Source organism: Chinchilla lanigera, unplaced genomic scaffold, assembly GCF_000276665.1.
Source record: "Chinchilla lanigera isolate Chin_1 unplaced genomic scaffold, ChiLan1.0 scaffold00108, whole genome shotgun sequence".
Taxonomy (NCBI): Eukaryota; Metazoa; Chordata; class Mammalia; order Rodentia; family Chinchillidae; genus Chinchilla; species Chinchilla lanigera.
The window spans coordinates 5,021,400-5,039,307 of NW_004955509.1; the positions used below are offsets into that span (position 1 = coordinate 5,021,400).

General features: G+C 38.5%; 1 protein-coding gene across 2 annotated transcripts in view; it reads left to right on the forward strand.

The window, feature by feature from the left end:
• Pola1 (polymerase (DNA directed), alpha 1, catalytic subunit) overlaps positions 1–17,908 on the forward strand; it is a 312,299-nt gene that overhangs the window by 14,015 nt on the left and 280,376 nt on the right. For both annotated transcript variants that reach the window (XM_005407854.2, XM_013506296.1), the window contains exons 5-15: positions 3,933–4,048; positions 4,490–4,552; positions 5,362–5,454; positions 5,884–5,971; positions 6,257–6,458; positions 6,545–6,723; positions 13,352–13,464; positions 14,536–14,652; positions 15,577–15,651; positions 16,534–16,672; positions 17,371–17,525. In XM_005407854.2, coding sequence (XP_005407911.1) covers positions 3,933–4,048; positions 4,490–4,552; positions 5,362–5,454; positions 5,884–5,971; positions 6,257–6,458; positions 6,545–6,723; positions 13,352–13,464; positions 14,536–14,652; positions 15,577–15,651; positions 16,534–16,672; positions 17,371–17,525 — 1,340 coding nt within the window. The remainder of the gene's footprint in view (positions 1–3,932; positions 4,049–4,489; positions 4,553–5,361; positions 5,455–5,883; positions 5,972–6,256; positions 6,459–6,544; positions 6,724–13,351; positions 13,465–14,535; positions 14,653–15,576; positions 15,652–16,533; positions 16,673–17,370; positions 17,526–17,908) is intronic.

Sequence of the window (17,908 nt, forward strand, 5' to 3'; positions counted from 1 at the left end):
TGTTTTAATTTGCATTTCTCGGATGACTAATGATGTTGAACATTTTCTCATGTATTTATTTGCCACTTGTATTTCCTTATCTGAGAAGTGTGTGTTCATGTCAGCTGCCCATTTTTGGATTGGGCCCGGCCCTTACTGACTATTCATAACTCTTCTTTTCATGCTCAGTCTGAGTTTTGTATACTAAATATTTTGACCATTAATTATATTGTTTTCAGACTGCTCCAAATGATCTCAATTAAGTTTCTCCCTGCAATTCTCTCTTCTTACATTTTTCACAAATGTCCTACAAACATTTTAGCAGTGTTAGGCACATGAAAAATACGTTTGTTATTGTAGTAAAATGCATGTAATCTGAAATTTATCATTAGTGGCATTTAGTACATTGGCAGTGTTTGCAGCCATCACCATTACCAGTTTCAGAAGATTTCCATTGCTCCAAGTGGAAACCCCGTACTCATTAAGCAGTCACTTCCCAGTCTTCCTTCTTTCAACGTTTGGCAACCATTAATCTGCTTTTTGTTTCTGGATTTGCCTATTCTGGATACGTCATGTAAATGGAATCATACTGTATGTGACCTTTCATGTCTGGTTCCTTTCACTTAGTATAATGTTCTCAAATTTCATTCACATTATGGTATGTTTAGTGCTCTCTTCTTTTTTGCCTGAATAATATTTCCATTATGTGGATGTGTGCACTACATTTTGTTTGTCCGTTCATTAGTTGATGGACATTTGGGTTATTTCTACCTTTTGGTTATTTTACATAGTAGTGCTATGAATATTTGTGTTCAAGGTTTTGTTCGAATATCTATTTTCTTTTGGGTATATACCTAGGAGTGGGATTGTGTTATATATTTCTGTTTTCTTTCTTACACAAAAGATAATGTCTATATATATGTATATATGTATGTATACATATATAGTTTTGTACTTTGCTTTTTGCACTTAAGATATTCTGAGAATCATATTAGTACATGGAGATCTTTCTTATATGTCTGTGTAGCTGCACAGTTCTCCAATGATGGATGCATTATACTTTATTCAAGTGATTTCCTTGGATGCATGTTTACCGTGGACCCTCGAGTGGCCTCGCATGTGAACATCTTGGGTTATGACCTATGATCAAAGTGTTGAGTTATGACCCAAATGCCAGCCACTTGTGCAGTTATAAACAAGACATGCCAGAAAAGTGCATATAAGTATACATAAGCGTCAGTCTGATCCCAGATGTGCACCTTTGTGGATGTGACTTTGGTCAGTGCTTTATATAATCACTACGATTACTGCTACCAAAATGGCCCCTGAAAAGCTAGAAAAGACGCGAAGGAAGGAAGGGAAGGTAAAGAAAGCCACGGCAGTTGAAAAGAACAGTGTTTTGTGTTTTTTTAAGAGCAGAATATACTTATGGGGGAAAGAAAGCTTCTATCCAAGAGAAGGACAGCAGGGGGCCCGAGTAGGTTGCCCGGAAAAGAATAGTGTTAAAGAAAAGACAAGAGCAGACAGCCTTAGACCAGTTTTTAGTTCTGAAAGGTTGAGAGCAGGTCTTAGTGGCCCACAGACTCTCCCAAGGAGAGAAAGGACAGCAGAGAGCCAGATTCCTGATGTTCTTAGGGAAGAGGACTCTCCTTCCAAATAGTAACCACCTTCCATTTCATCCTCCCTTACTGTAAGCCAAAGATGTCAACTTGGTGAGTACAGTATGAAATTGTTGTTTCTGGTAACTAGGCACATTTTATTACTTTTTGGTGAATACATTAAGAAAATTGTTGGTGTTTCTAGTAAATTATATACATTATACAACCCTTCTTATTATGGAAAGGTTAGTTAAGGGGTGCTTTGGGAGGTTCGGAATGTATTATGGGTATTTCTATTATTTCTTATGGGAAAAATAGTCTTGACTTATAACTAACTTTCGTTAACAACCAGCCCTCGTGAACGAATTGACTTTGTAAATCAAGGATCCAGTGTATTTTTAATAATTGGGTATTACCAGTAATGCCATATCTGGTAATTCTGTGCATGTGATGATTTCTTCAGGGAAAATTCTTACAGATGTGATTGCTGGCTCAGAGAATAAATGGACATAAAGTTTTGTTAGACATTGCCAAGATCTTCATAGGCATTATCCTGCTGTACACCTATGAACAGTATCTGAGTGTCTGTCTGTTTCCTCAAAGCCTTGCTAATGCTTTGTTGTCTGCCTTTGGAATTTTTGCCTCTGTGCTGTATGACATGGTGTCTCAGTGTAGTTGCATTTGTTTTACCCGTGAAATTGAGGGTCTTTTTATAAAACTTAACTGTGTATACTTGTGTTCGCTGCTTACTTTTTTTGTAGTCTTCACACTGAGGTATATCCCCAGCCTTTCCTTAAATTTTTATTTTGAGATAGGGTCGTGCTAAGTCATTATGTTGCCCAGGCTGGCCCGGACTTGCAGTCGTCTTTCCTCACCCTCCCACAGTGCTAGGGTTACAAGTGTGTGCCGCCATGTGTGGCTTCACTTTCATTTTGAGTTTTGTTCTTTTTTTTTTTTTTTGAAGTTCGTTATATGAAGGGCATATTTATCAGGGAAGTTGGTCCTTTATCTGTGTTTACATTGAAAAACTTTTCCTATTTTTTCTTCTCCTTGCTAGTGTAATTGAATTTATCAATCTTTTTTCTCACAAATGGTTTTGAATTATAATTAGAAAGATTTTGTTTTGTTTTGTTTTGTTTGAGAAAGGGTCTCACTATGTAGCCCTGGCTATGTAGTTTCACTATGCGTCTCACTACATAGTCTCACTTTGTTTGAGAAAGGGTCTCACTGTGTAGTCGCGGCTGGCCTTGAACTCTCAGTGATCCTCCTGCTTCAGCCTTCTGAGTGCTGAGATTACAGGCATGCACCACCACACCCAGCAAAAGATTTTTACTATGCCCAGATTACACAAGAATTATCTTTATTAAAGAATTTTTTTTTTTTTTGGTACTAAGGATTGAACCCAGGGCCTCACAAATGGTAGGTAAGCACTATTCCCCTGAGCTACATCCCCAGCCCTAGTTTTATTTTTAAAAATTTCATGTTAGTGTTTATGCTGTTTTACTTCTTTACAAATGACTAGCCAACACTACTTATTTAAAAGTCCATCTTTTCCCCAAGTGATATAAATTGCAACCTTTTTATATGCTAATTTATCATAAGTAATTGGGTCCTTTTCTAAACTTTATTTTCTGTTTCTTCTGGTCTATCTATGTTTGCCACTACCATATTATTTTAATTATAAATTCTAGGTTTTCTTGGAGATTGTGATTATCCTAGGATGAATCAGAAAATGAGATTAAAAGTGTCAGGAAAATTCATAGGTGATTTCCACATGACCATAAGAGAAAACATATGGCAAAAGGTTTTCTTTAATGAGGAACATCTCTCTGATGTTTAGTGTTGATATGATATATTACATGTGTCCACATACTATTCCTCATAAATTAGGGTGGTATAGTGTTATAGCTGGTAGTTCTATTTCTTTATAGTTGAGTTGTCCTGTCACATTCAATATGAAACTAAGGATATGATCTCCTGAAGGCTACTAGGCTAATCTCTTGGTTTCAGATTGTCATTTGTTTTAGTGGGGAAAACAAAAAACAAAACAACTCTCCTAACTTTAAAAAACTTTTTATTCACAGTACCAATAACAATTAGATAGTCACAGCTAACTCATCCCGATATTTAACTTGTATTTTGTCAGTTTTCATAATAACATTTGGTTTATGTTTTCTCAAATTTACCTTATTCTAAAGATTCTTCCCTGTGTACCCTGTATAAAATCTCAAATTTTTGTATTACTAATTTTTTTCTTTTAAAAACTTCATATACAGAGATCAAGTGGCTAGCCGTTTAGTTTTCCACTTTGATTTTGGGCTGGTGCATGTTTCTAAATGATTTATATTCTAATAGGAAAAGATGGTAAAACACACATCAAAGATAAGAAGAATGTAAAGAAACCTGCAGTGACAAAACCAAACAATATCAAGTCAATGTTCATTGCTAGTGCTGGAAAGAAAACCGCAGATGTGAGTTTCATAGTTTCCTTATATTTTGCCTTTTCTTTTTAAAAATGAATTTAATATTCGATTATGTAGATAATAGGTGCTCAGTACGTACTTGAATAGCATTTTCCCAATTTCACTAAGTTGAATTTAGATTCATGTGAATTTAGACACCTAATTAGGCACCTAATTTAGGTTAGAACTGGAGAGATAGAAACAGAAATTGGACAGAAAAGATGAATTGACTATGTTTAATTTTAGCGACTAGCAGGAAGATCATAGAATAAGGGTGAAAATAAGATGATGAAAGCCATAAACTTAAAAAGTATATGTATACATAGATGGCTGTTAAAATCTTGTGAATAGTAGATGAGAGCACTCAGAGTGAGAAACGAAGAGACAAGAGTCTCGGTGAAAAATTTAAATGCAGGGGTTTCTCACTTTACCATCTTTTCTTATCGCCAGAAAACTGTAGACTTGTCCAGAGATGGTCTGCTAGGTGACATTCTACAAGATCTGAACACTGAGGTAAGTGAATCTCTGAGACTTGTAAAATATGCAGGGAAGGTAGGCTGAAAAAACAGTTCCGTAATTATATAAAACTGACTGTTGCTAGAACTGAAAACATTAAGGAAAGTACCAAAAAGAACCCCACAAAAAATGAAAACCAAACAAAATCTTCAAATTAGTTTCTTCTGACCATTTTAGGTGAGTAGTTTCTGGCTGTTGCAGCTCTGTGATTATGCAGATAGGCTGTGTGGGTGTGTGTTGGAAGTAGTAAGAATACACCCAGGAGTCAGTTCTGTGAATGCTCACCGCTTGTGTTCAGTGCTGTAATGTATGTTCCCTAAATAGATTGAAGCCTGTCAATCTGCATAATCAGGCGTGAGATCCTCATCTTGAATTCTGAGTGGGAATGAGAGAAGAATCAGTGAGCTACCCCTCAGATAGGCTTACCAATCCTGTGAATTTGAAATCTGGCCATTTCTCATAACAGCTAAGCTCTTAGAAGTATACTTCTAAGTGACCACTGATTAAAATGACTAATGCCAACACTGTGTAGTTCTGTCTTGATAGTGTATAAGTGTAATATTCTGGAAGGGTAAGTGAAAGACTTTAAATTTTAAAAAGAAGAACATTTGCAAGGGGTGGATTCAATATCTTCTGGTTTTCTAGTGATTTCTGTAGTGTTGCTATAGTAACTGCAGTACATGAACATAGATGGGGGGGAGGAAAAACTGCTTTACTTCTTGGGCTTTAGTGAGTGAACAAATGTACTTTTCTGTTATGTGGTAAACCAAGCATAGCAGTAAATGTCTGTCTTACCCTTCCTTTAGACACCTCAAATAACTCCACCACCTGTAATGATACCAAAGAAGAAAAGATCCGTTAGAGCTTCACAGAATCCTTTCTCTGTGCACACCCCCAAGGTAAAGTGTATAGAAATACACTGTCTTGATTTATAGTTTTGCTTTAAATTCATTTTGTTGCTTTTCTGTGTGAGTGAAATGCTTTTGAATTTGTTTTTGATCTTTATTTTAAATTAAGACTGCCATTCAACATATAGTTTCATGTATTTTAAAAATAGCATGTGCCTGCTTTTTTCATAGTAAATTTTGTAGTAACTAGTATGTGTTTATTATAGGTATTACAACTGTGCTAAATGTAATAATTTTCCTCTGGGAAACAAGTATTTTTTTGTAAACCTAGGTAACAGTAAAATAATTGAAGCTGTTACATTAATAATACATAAAATCTTTTTATAAATGGGAACTGTCATTATCTCTGGTCAGGGTAGGAGAGTTGCATATTTTTAGTGTGCAGGTCTTAACTGACTAAACATTTAAAAATGTTTACAGGTAATTCCTTCAGGAAAAACTGCTTCCCCTGCCCTTAGGAAGGAACCTCCATTAACCCCTGTTCCTCTTAAACCTGCTGAATTTGCTGGTAAGTCTGATACCGGGCAGAAGTGCAAGTGTTTCAGCTGTTGCTGTCACAAACGGAGACTCTGTGATAGGAGGATGTGGGGGCAATTTTGAAGGTATTCTGATGACAAGTCTCTAACTGTGAAAGATTTGACTTCATAGCAGTACAAGTTAACGTGCAATTTGAGGATTAAAGAGAAAGGCAAGCATAGTACAAGAAAAGGGATATGCTTGTACTTCGGTGCTGTGTCTGCTTTTGTGCCCTGTGGTGCTGGCGCATGACGGGGATGTGTGGTGATACCTACAGGAGAGCTGGTGCGGCCGGAACATCCAGAAGATGAACAGGAGTCGGGGATAATGGAGTTTGAAGATGGCGACTTTGATGAGCCCCTGGAAGCCGAAGAGGTGAACATGGAGCCTATGGCTGCCAAGAGTTGGGACCAAGAAAGTGAGCCGGCAGAGGGGGTGAAACACAAGGCAGATCCTAGGAAGGGGACCACATCCTGCTTGTAAGAACATTTCATGAGTTTTCTGGAAATAGCACTCCAGTTATTCTGTGTGTTTCAAAAGGTTTTTGAAAATGTGATTTCTACAGGGGAAGTGTTCTCCCAGATGTCTCTTGTTGGGACATGGATCAGGAAGATGACAGCAGTTTCTCAGCACAGGAAGTTCAAGTGGATTCCAATCACCTCCCGTTGGTAAAAGGGGCAGATGAGGAACAAGTGTTCCAGTTTTATTGGCTGGACGCTTATGAAGATCAGTACAACCAACCAGGTAATCATACATAAGGTAACCATATGCCTTTTAGGAAGTAGCACATTTTCCCTTAAATACTTTAGTGATTGTAATTGGCACAAGCTTTTCCCTCACTTACGTGCGTTGTAAGAGAGCAGTACTCATTCCTTGCAAAGTGCATGAGCTACCCTGATAAGAGAGGTGATGCGGGGTGAATAATTCTTTTTTTTTTTTTTTTTGGTTTTTCTCCGGTACCGGGAACCGAACTCACGACCTTGCGCTTGCCAGGCAGGCACTTTACCGCTGAGCTAAATCCCCAGCCCGGGGTGAATAATTCTTAAAGATGCCTATTCCAAAGAGCAGTTATATGTGGTTTTTTTTTTCTCCTTTTTGAGACAGGGTCTCGCTGTGCAGTTCCAGCTGGCCTTGAGCTCACTTTGTAGCCCAGGCTGGTCTCGAAATTGCAAGGACCCTCCTGCCTCAGCCTCCCGAGTGCTGGGATTACAGGCGTGCACCACCACGCCCGGCCAGTTATATGTGGTTTAAGAACATGTGTTTGTAGTTCACCACTGATGTATCTGAAGTCATAGGAATGCACTTTAAAAGGAATCAGTCATTAATTTATCACTCTGCTCAGCAAATTGGACTACTTATTGTATGTTAGGTAGCAAGATGGAGTAAATAAGCTGAACAAATTTCCAACACTGTAATGGAGCTTACATTCCAGTGGTGTAGGAGTAAGTGGCGGGGCGGGGGGGATTGGCATTAAGATAAATTTGTAAATGATGTAAAAGGATTTTTATTGGAGGATGGCCAGGAAAAGCCTGTCTTAGGAACCGATCCCTGGGCTGAGATGTGAGGTACATACAGAGCTGAGGAAAAGACCAGTAAGCACCAAAGCCTGACAAGGGAGAGCAGGAGGCCTGTGTGGTTGTAGCATAGTTATCAAATGACAAGTTGGTTATACAGTGAAGTTGGAGACAAGGGCAAAGGCCAGATCAAGAAGATTGAATCTTATTTTAGGAATATTCTGGTTTCTGTGGAGAATTGGCTGTGTGCATGTGTGCATGCCAGTGCATGTATATATGGAGCTGGGTAGCAGGGAAGTGAGGAAGCCCTGGAGATGAGTCTGTCCAAGCTTCTGCTTGTTACTTGGACATTGCTGGCTGAGGAGAAGAGAAGTGAAGGCATTTTACAAGCATTTTAGCACAGATTAGTTGATGGATTGATGGGGGTAGTGACGGAAAGGAGGAATTAAGACATACCCAGGTCATCCTAAATACTGTGAGTTTTGTCTTACAAAAAGCCAAGAGGGAGTTGGAGGAAATGGCTGTCCAACAACAACAATGATAAAAATGCATTCTCTTTAGGAGTCTGTAGGGCTGACCTTCCAATAAGGGATCTTGTGATCCCCTCCTTGTATGGCGGAAAAGGTTACCTAAGATTGAGCCCAGCATGTCCTTGTGATGGCAAAGGGCTCATTCCATTTTAAATAAAAATAACTGTCAGAAAAGGCTCTCCTTGAATTGAACATATGTTTCTTATATTTGTGAGTCTGTCTCTCTGGAATCAAATTGAATATCTTACTGCAGTTCTTCAGTCCAACTTTTTACAAATTTAAAATTCACCTCCAAATGGTTCTTTTACTATGTAGAAACAGTGGTCAGGAGTTTGAGGCTGGAAGATTGTTGCAAGTTTGAGGCCAGCCTGGGCTACAGAGTGAGTTCAAGACCAGGCTATATAGTGAGACCCTGTGTCACAAAACCAAAAAGGAAAAAAATAGCAGAGATACTATTTTTTAAAAAAATCTTTATCTTTTCTGTATGCAAAAATAGGCAAAACAATTTTGTAATAACTCATTTGTTTTTCATTAAAAGAATCCCTGACAATTTGGCCCTGAATGACTTAGCTAAGGATGTAAAGGCTACATTTAAGTAGTTGCCTCTGTCAGCCTGGGGGTTCTTAGCCTCTTTCTTTTCTAAGACCAGTGGGAGAACTCAGCTTTGTGGAACTGAGGTGTGATAGGCAGCATGGTGATCTTCCCAAAGATATGTAGGTAGTAGCATCTGGAATCTGTGATATGTTGCCTTACATGGTAAAAAGAACTTTATAGGTTTGATTGACTCAAAGATCTTGCAATAAGTAGAATATTGAAGTGGGTCCGGTACAGTCCAGGTTTCCTTATGAAAGGAAGGATCAGAGGCCAAGAAAGAGATGTGACCTAGAAGCAGAGGTTCGAGTCATGCAGGGCCAACCACCAAGGAATGTGGATAGGCTTTGGAAGCTGGAAAATGCAAGGAAGGGGATTGTGCCTTAGAGCCTCGAGATGTAATGCAGCCCTGCTCACCCATAGCTCTGGATAATAAATTTATGTTGTTTAATCCTTTACAAAACATCCAGGAGGCTGTCCAGTTTCCTTTTGCCTCTTTGAGCCCTTCATTGTTGGACTGGTCATGATAAGTTCTGTTAGATTAATATAAAATGTAATATACATCCTTGAATAAACTTGTCTGAATTTAGATCATTTTTTGGATCACAGTATATACAAACTATTTTTCAAGTGGTTTCCTAGAGGCTGCATCCAATAAAAATAGGGAGTGCCTGTATGTTAGTAGAATGAGCAAGAAGGTTATTGTTATGGTTGATACATTGTGTCAACTTGAGGAGTCTAGAGGTTTGGCTAAGGTACTCAGCAGTTCTACTTCCTGGGGTGAAAAGGACATGCCCTTCCTGCTCTAGGATGTTGTTCATTGTGTCAGTGTGAGAAGTTTAGAAGGTTAACTATGTGAGTGCCGCCCCCTAGGTGGGGGTAGCCTTCTTACAATGTAAGGGAGGGAAAGAGGCTTGCACGCACTGCCATTCCCCCTTTTGCTCTTGTTGCTGTGCCACTCTGCCTCGGAGCCAGCCAAGCATGGACTGAAACCTCCACAAGCTAAGCTAAATAAACCTTTCCTTCCTTAATTTTGGGTGTTGGGTATTTTGTCTCAGCAAGGAGAGAAAAGTTACTAAGACAGGTATTAATTGACAGAATTCTTCAAGATGCGATTTACCTTCAAGATAATTAGGCATTGACTTTAATTGTAAAAATGTTAATGAAGTGTTAATACTAACATGGTTTCTCTTATCAAGTATGTATATACTTTTGCAGAGCCTCTGGAGTAGCACACCGCCATGTGCTTCTTGGATAAAGATATAGTCAGTCTTAGAAATGATATCTTAGGCTGCATTAACTGGGCCAAGGTGAGTGGGTTAGTCCCTCTCGCCTCTTTGACTACTTCTTTGTTCCTCTCTGCAGGAAGGTAGGCTGGAAAGTGTGGTTACATGAGACCAAGCAAAGGATTTCTCAGTCATTGCTTGAAGCCAGGGCTGCCCCAGCAGCGGTATAAATTATGCATCTTGAAGCAGTGCAGCGTGGTCAGCTTTCCTATCCTAGTACTTCTCACTGTGCTTTGCTCTTTCTGCTCAATGCTGTGTTTTATTCCTGTCTTGGTTCATGGTCCCAATGGTTCATTAATGGTTAATGGTCCAGAAACCTGGAAGCCAGCTTGATACTCTGTTTTCCTCACTCCCCTCACCTTGATAGTTTCCTTCTCCTGAAGGAGACAACCTTATGTCCTTGCAGCTGCCACCTCTGGTCTCTTCTTGCCTGTTGCGTGCATTGTGCCAGCCTCCTAATGGATGTGGTATCTCTACTCTCATCCTCCACATTACTGCCAGAGTGGTTGATTTGAAGGGTAAATCTGATCATGCCATTTTCTCATTTAAGAAAAATCTTCAGTAGCTGTTGCCTACAACATCAAGTCCAAGCTCCTTAGCAGAGTATGTAATGCCTCCTGCTGTCCATGAATTTTTGCCCTAGACAGAGTTCACTGTGTGTACCTTGCTGCTCTTTATACCTGTGTTGTTATGCACTGTTTGTCTGCCCTCATCTGCTTGTTTTTCAAGATTCGGTCTGGGTGTCATTTTCTTGGAGTTTTCCTAAACCTGACCATGGGCCTCAGCCTTCTCTCTGTGACCCCCATCATACCTTTTTCTGTTTGTCATAGTATTTTGGAGTGATGTAAATCTGCTTTGCTTTTCCCCAAAGCTTTTAAGCCTGGAAGGCTGGGATTTTTTTTTTTCAGCATCCAGCACAGTGCCAGGTGCATAGTAGGTGTTTAATAAGTGGTCATTGGAATAAAGTGCACAATGATCGACAGCCCTACAGCTGGACATGAAAGGTTTTACAGAACCAGAGTTGCATTTGCTGCCATTAATCATTTTGCCTCCCAAAGCCTTCTAACAGTGTGAGATAAGGATGAATAAAGAAAATGATGTATACACAATGGGGTATTTTTCAGCCATAAAGAGGAATGAAATCGCGTCCTTTGCAGGGAAATGGATGGAACTAGAGATTATCATGTTAGGTGAAATAAGGCAGACTCAGACAAGATTGCATGTTTTCTCTTGTTGTAGAATCTAGAAAAAAAGAGGACATGAAAGTAGAAGGGAGACTATTAGCAAATGCCCCCATGCCCAGCTCAATTACTTTGTTTTTTTGCAATTGAAAGAGTTAGTGATCTGTTCCCTTGTCTCATCCAGCAGCTAAGGTGAAATGAAATTTATAGTGTCAAAGAAAGTCTCCGATCACCTAGTTACTCAGGAGGATGCTGAGGCTCCAAAAGATAAGGCCCCTGGCTCTTCAGTGGCAGAAGCCTGAGCTTCTCTCCTTCAGTCCACTCAGCTGTTCCGTGGTACTTCTCAGGGTATAGCCTCTGCAGTGGCGCGTTTTTCTGTCTTTGATGCCAACGGGTTAAAAAAAATAGCTCTAATCTCAGAGGGTTGAACGGTTTCATCGTGGTAGTAGGTAATGATCGTGAGCTTTGATGAAATCAATGCTGCTAATAGAAGTGAAGTACTCCCAAAGACCCCGTTACTGTTTCTCACTTTCTTACACATTCTAAGTCAGTCAGTTGTTGCTGAATGTGCCATAATTATGAAAAGAAGCTTACTCTTTGCCTATGGGAAGATATCCTGTCTTCATTATGACTTTTTCAAGGTTGAATAATCCTGACTGCACCTGGTTTCAGCTAGTAACTTTGGGAGGAATGTAATCTTTGTTTACTGTGATCTTTTTGTGGCAAATGAAGCATAAACAGTGTCATGTGTTGCATGAAGTGTGATATTAGTTTGACTAAAATGAGCTATTTGAATCTTTGAATCCAATATTAGGGTCTTTATTTTTCTTTGCATGGAATTTTATTTTTCCATCTTTAACTGTTGTGAGGATGACTTCTAATTTTCTGAGCTACGGTGATTTTTTTTTTTCTTTAAATCAGTCTGACAGTCCTCTCTTCCCTCTTCCTTATGTCCCTTGCTTCTACCACCAACCCTGCTGAAAAATCACGTCTTACAAGAATTGTAGTCATCTGCAGAAGTGATGGTCTTATTTCTACCTGGACTAGTGACAGAAGAAAACACTAATGAGCTGTCTTGTGAAACTGGGGTAGCTGGACTTACGAACAGTGGCCTTTGGATGTGTCAGAATCTTAGTGTTTCAGATAGGCAGCTGTGTTGAGTGGTTGTGTTGATTACTACTGTCTAATGTATGGATCCTGAGATTTTGCACTGACCGTTTTTGGGGTTGACTATCAAATTTTTGGAGTGCTTTCTTTCCTGGTACTAGGGATTGAACCCAGGGCTTCATGCATGCCAGGTTTGTACTCTGCCACTGAGCTACACCCTGCCCCATGAAGTCCTTTCTTGATGGCCAGGCTTTGTGAACAGTGACTTGATGTCTCAAATGGCATGTCTTTACTTTGTAGTGTATCTTACTTAGGGATCCCAAAAAGGAGAGTATTTACTGATTTAGTTACCAAACCGTTCATTAAACTGAAATAGAGGGGAAAAGAATGTTTTAAATAAAGAACAAAATAACCAGTAGATAAAAGGAAACAGGGAGGTAGATCTTTGTAAATGGGAAGGGGATCAAGGGATGACAGGTGGGGGAGGGGTGGAGGGGAAGGAAACATAAAAAGATTTTATGTACATGTACTCCATTGCCCATAATGAATGTAATCATTATGTATTGCAAACATGTATTAATAAAAAATACTACCTAGGGAGATATGTTGAGTAGCTTGTGAGGTGGGAAGGATGAAACATTTTAGCTAGAACCCAGTTATGAGATATTTATCATTATATGGTGTAAGTGATAGTAGATAAATTGTTTTTCCCAAATACAATTTTACATAAAGAAAAATGTTGATGTATTACATTTATCCCTGCTTTGAATGTTTTTATCAATAAATACAAGTGTTAAAAATTTAGAATTATAATCTTAGATTTGTAAGTTCTCACATTAGGCTTAAATAGCAGATTGGTTAGAGAATAATTTGCTTATTTTGTTTCTGTTAATCTGGTTAGTGCTGGTTATAGAGAGATGTGTTTATACCAAGTCGGAGAATTATTCTTTCCCCTTTCTCCTGGTGGTTGTGGGTTGTACCGTTATGGTAGTGTAGTATGGCTACTGAGAAAGAGCTGGTTTTAGGAAGTAGGTGGCAGATGTGTGTGTGCTGTCAAAATGAATGATCACGGAGGCATAAATGTGTGGACACATTCAGTGAGCCTTTATATTGCCTCTTTAATTTGAAGTAATCGAAAGGTTTCTTTTCCTATATTCCCTTAGGTGTGGTATTTCTGTTTGGCAAAGTTTGGATTGAATCAGCCAAGACCCATGTGAGCTGTTGTGTCATGGTGAAAAACATTGAGCGAATGCTGTACTTCCTTCCCTGTGAGATGGTAAACGTTCATGATTAGCTTTTAGTTCTCAGTAATTGTATGTGGCACTCATTGAGTGTTCAGTAGGGTAGCAAGCAGCTGTCCACTGCCTGCCCAGTGACCACTGATTATCAGCAACTCCATCAGAGGTTGGGAAAAGTAGAGAAGTGAAGTAGAATTCAGTTTCTTCACTTGATAGTATAAAAGTGTCTGAGTTAAAAAATGTAGTACTGTATTTTCCCTTACTCTTCATTTCCATAATAATCAGGTTTGGGACTCTGACCTAAAATGTGAAGTGGTGAGCTGGGGGTGGCGGCACACCTCTATGATCCCAGCACTTTGTTTTTAATTTTAATTTTAATTTTTTATTTATTTATTTATTTTTTATTTATTTTTTCCGGTACTGGGAATCGAACTCACGACCCTGTGCTTGCCAGGCAGGCACTTTTGCCACTGAGCTAAATCCCCAGCCCCCGATCCCAGCACTTTGGAGGCTGAGGCAGGGGGATCCGTGTGAGTGCTATGAGTTCCAGGCCAGCCTGGGTTACATAAGCAAGTTCGAGGCTAGCTTGCACTACATAGTGAGACCCTGCCTCAGTAAATACATGGATGAGTGAATGAACGAACGAACAAAGAAGAAGTGGTGTTTGGGCCACTTTTCATGCTTTTGCTTCATCCACACCAGTAGCATCCTTTCCATGGGTATTTAACAAGGTCAGTTCCATTTGTTCCTCCTTTTTCATTGGAACTTTTAACATTTCCAATCCTGTCCTAGCCCCAGCCCCAGCCCTCCCCATCTCAGTTTAACTGTGGAGGTTTTTGGTCAGGATTTACAACACTTACTTTACTGTTTTATAGAATTGATCATCTTTATCTCTGATTTGCTTTTATGATGCATTAGGAAGAAGTAGGCTTGTGGGTTAGTACATTTTTTTGTGTCTGTTTGTGTCTGTGAACTCATCAGTAAAACTGTGCTGTCAAGTGTTTAAATAGGTGGAGATACAAACTAACGTAGACTTGGGTTTCTGAAAATTGAGAAGATCTTATATACAGATAACTGTTTTCCTCTTTATTCTCTCCATGGGAGAACAGAAAATCGATTCAAATACAGGGAAAGAAACAGGAATTCCAGTTACAATGAAAGATGTTTATGATGAATTTGATGAGAAAATAGCAAATAAATATAAAATTATGAAGTTCAAGTCCAAGGTTTGTATTTGCTGGTGAATTTATTTCTAGCTCTCTTTATTGTTTGTTCATTTCCAGATTTAACGAATCATGTTTGCATAGCTACTTCACGCAAAATGCCTTCTCCATGGCTGAAACTCCTGGAGTGGAACTCTTATATGTATGAATGTAGAACATGTTAAATTTGTAAAAATATTTTTTCTTTTTAAACTGCTTAGAAAATAGTGGTTGTGAATTGAATAGAAAAATAACTCTTAGCAAATTGTTTCCTGCTTGCAACATGTCAGGTACTCTTATTCTGAAATGGAGAAGAAACTATTATTTAAATTAGTTACTGCCAATGCATTTTGATTAGATGACTAAGAAGGGTTTTATCTTTAAAAAACAGGGACTATGATGATATTTCTTATAGAATGAAAAACTATTCATATACGTATGGTAAGTTGTCTTGATTTTAGTGAGATATTGATGCCTTTGGTCAAAAGGAGGGGGGCTGTAGCCCACTTAAAAAACTGTTATTAACTGTGATTGCAGTAAAGGAAGATTGAGTTGCTAAAGATAAGGCTAGCACTCTTAACTATTAGAGCCTTGAATTGTGGCTAATGAGTCGCATCTTTATAATTTCAGAAACAGTGCACAAGGCCCCAGGTTTGATCCCAAGCACTGCAAACAAACAGATTAAAAAAAAATCCATTGGTAATGTGGTATAATGGTGAATAACACAGGTGCTGGGGCCTTTTTGCATTTCATTATAGGTATTTTATTCCTAGTTGAAAGGGAAAAATGTACCTTTTTTACTTTATTTACCTTTGTGTGTGTGGGCACCTAACTAGATTCCAAATGAGTGAATGCAGGAATATATACTGTATTGTTTATGTAATACTGGCCAGTGTAATTTTTGAAAAGTTTTTGTCTTAATGATTTTTAAAATATTTACTTACCCAGATAGTGGAAAAGAATTATGCTTTTGAGATACCTGATGTTCCAGAAAAATCTGAGTACTTGGAAGTTAGATACTCGGTAAGTCAAACAAAAGCAAATTACTGGATTTTAGTTGAGAATGACATTTTTCTATTTTTGAACTTTCAACTGGCTTTCAATTAGGAGTGTTGTCAGGGCTCCTCAAGCCCACAGTTCATTGAGGTGGACTTGAAGTAATGAATAATTGAAATGGATAAAATTAATTTAAGTACATAGACTACAAGTTACACTGCCTTTCTCTGCTTTCAAGTATGCATCTTTAAATTAATAAGTTGTAACAGCACAACTGTTCATCAAGTGGAGTGAATGCCACATGATGGAGTTGGACATCATTAGTCTGTTGAAGTGTCTCTTGTGAGCAGTAGAAAGGTGAGAGAGGAGTGTCAGTAGCATTGCTATAGTGCTGCTCTTGCTCCTGTGACAGGCAAGGTCATTGCTGCAGGGTGTTAATTAACTGGACCTTAACCTCTCTTTACCTCTGTTCTAGTGTTTTGATCCCATGATGTTGGAAAAAAGAAACTTTTAAGAAATGTTTTTAACAGTAGTGATGAAAAACACCATGGAGACATTTGCAATGAGTCCCACTCTGTTGCTTTCATTCTTCTAATGGAGTGGTACTTACTTGGCTATTCCTTACCAGTGAGGCATGCACAGCTCTGGACAGAAATTCTCTTTTAGGGGAGCTTCTTGGCCTATTTTTCTTCTAATGGGTGTCATCAAGATGCATTATTTTGTCATTGTGAATTGTTTTTGTTTCCTACTGTGAATTGTTTTGGATTTCATTTGTGGCAAATTACATTTCATATGTATCAAAGGGGTTTCTTCTGGTGCTTCTGTAGAGAGGCTTTTGTTTATTTCAAATATAGACTTTCGAAACATGTGAAGTAATGGTTTAAACAAAAAAGGTTTTTTCCCCCCCAGGCGGAAATGCCACAGCTTCCTCAGGATTTGAAAGGGGAAACTTTTTCTCATGTATTTGGGACCAATACATCCAGCTTGGAACTGTTCTTGATGAACAGAAAGATCAAAGGACCTTGTTGGCTTGAAGTAAAAAATCCACGTAAGGAAAATTTAGTCATAATGCTAAGTGGATTGCTGATAAATTGCATTTTCAGATCTATTTATTTTAATGTGTCTACTTTCTTTTTTGTTTGTTTATGTGAGGTCCTCCTGAGTATTCAGAGGGAATACATTTCGAATCACTTTTTTCACTAACGCTTGGCAGTGTAGTTGAAGGGAGGCATTGGCGCAGGCAGCTGTTTGGGGCTCATCGTTATGCTGTTCTTGCATAACTGTATTTCTGACCTGGCTGAGATGGCCCAGCTGTTCTCTACATGAACTGCTGACCTTTAGAAGGGAGGAGAATGACCACCCAATGTGGATAGTGCTTGTTGCCTGATATTTTTCAGCACTTGTATCTAAGATACTGTTTTGTCTTCATAAATCTCTTTAAGATGTTTTTTGACTTCTCCAAGGCAGTGTTTTGTTTCTTTTAAAAATCCCTCCTTCGGTTGTGGATTCTTTGGAGCATTTAAAAAAAGTCTATAGATCTTTTCTCCAAGAGATGAGCGAGTGTACACACACACACACAGGTTTGCAAACCACCCAGTAATGTGGTTTATTTTTAATGAAATGTTATGTAATTCTTATTAGAGGATAAGATTGAGGAATGTTTCAGTTCATCACAGATGTCATAATCGTAGTACTTCTTCTTTTTTAGTAAGTAGATACTGATGTGTTGTGTCTGTTTTTTTTCAGAGCTCTTGAATCAGCCCATCAGTTGGTGTAAATTTGAGGTAATGGCTTTGAAACCAGACCTTGTGACGGTAATTAAGGATGTTGGTCCTCCTCCACTTGTGGTGATGTCTTTCAGCATGAAGACAATGCAGAATGCAAAGAACCATCAAAATGAGGTAAAAAATAAGAAAAATTTTGTGCCTGTTGCCTTAAATGTAATAATTACCTGAAATTGTTTGGCTTTTCTATAAGAGAAAATTGTTCTTTTGGCAGGGAAAAAATACTAGTTTACTACCAAAACTCTGTTTTGGAGGATGATTTCAATTTGTCTGGTATTGCAGTTTTTTGTAAGTCCTTAAATTGGTGGAAATATTTTGGTTTTTGTTTTTCAAATGTTTACAAAAAATAGTGCAATGAATTGCTTGTACTAATCACACATATTTAGCATTTAGCAAGATTGTACGATATTTGTTTATCCCCATTCCCTTTTTTCCCTCTTAAAGTTTTTTAACGCTAGTCGTAAATGTTGTTATTTTATCCCTGTATACTGTGGTGTACT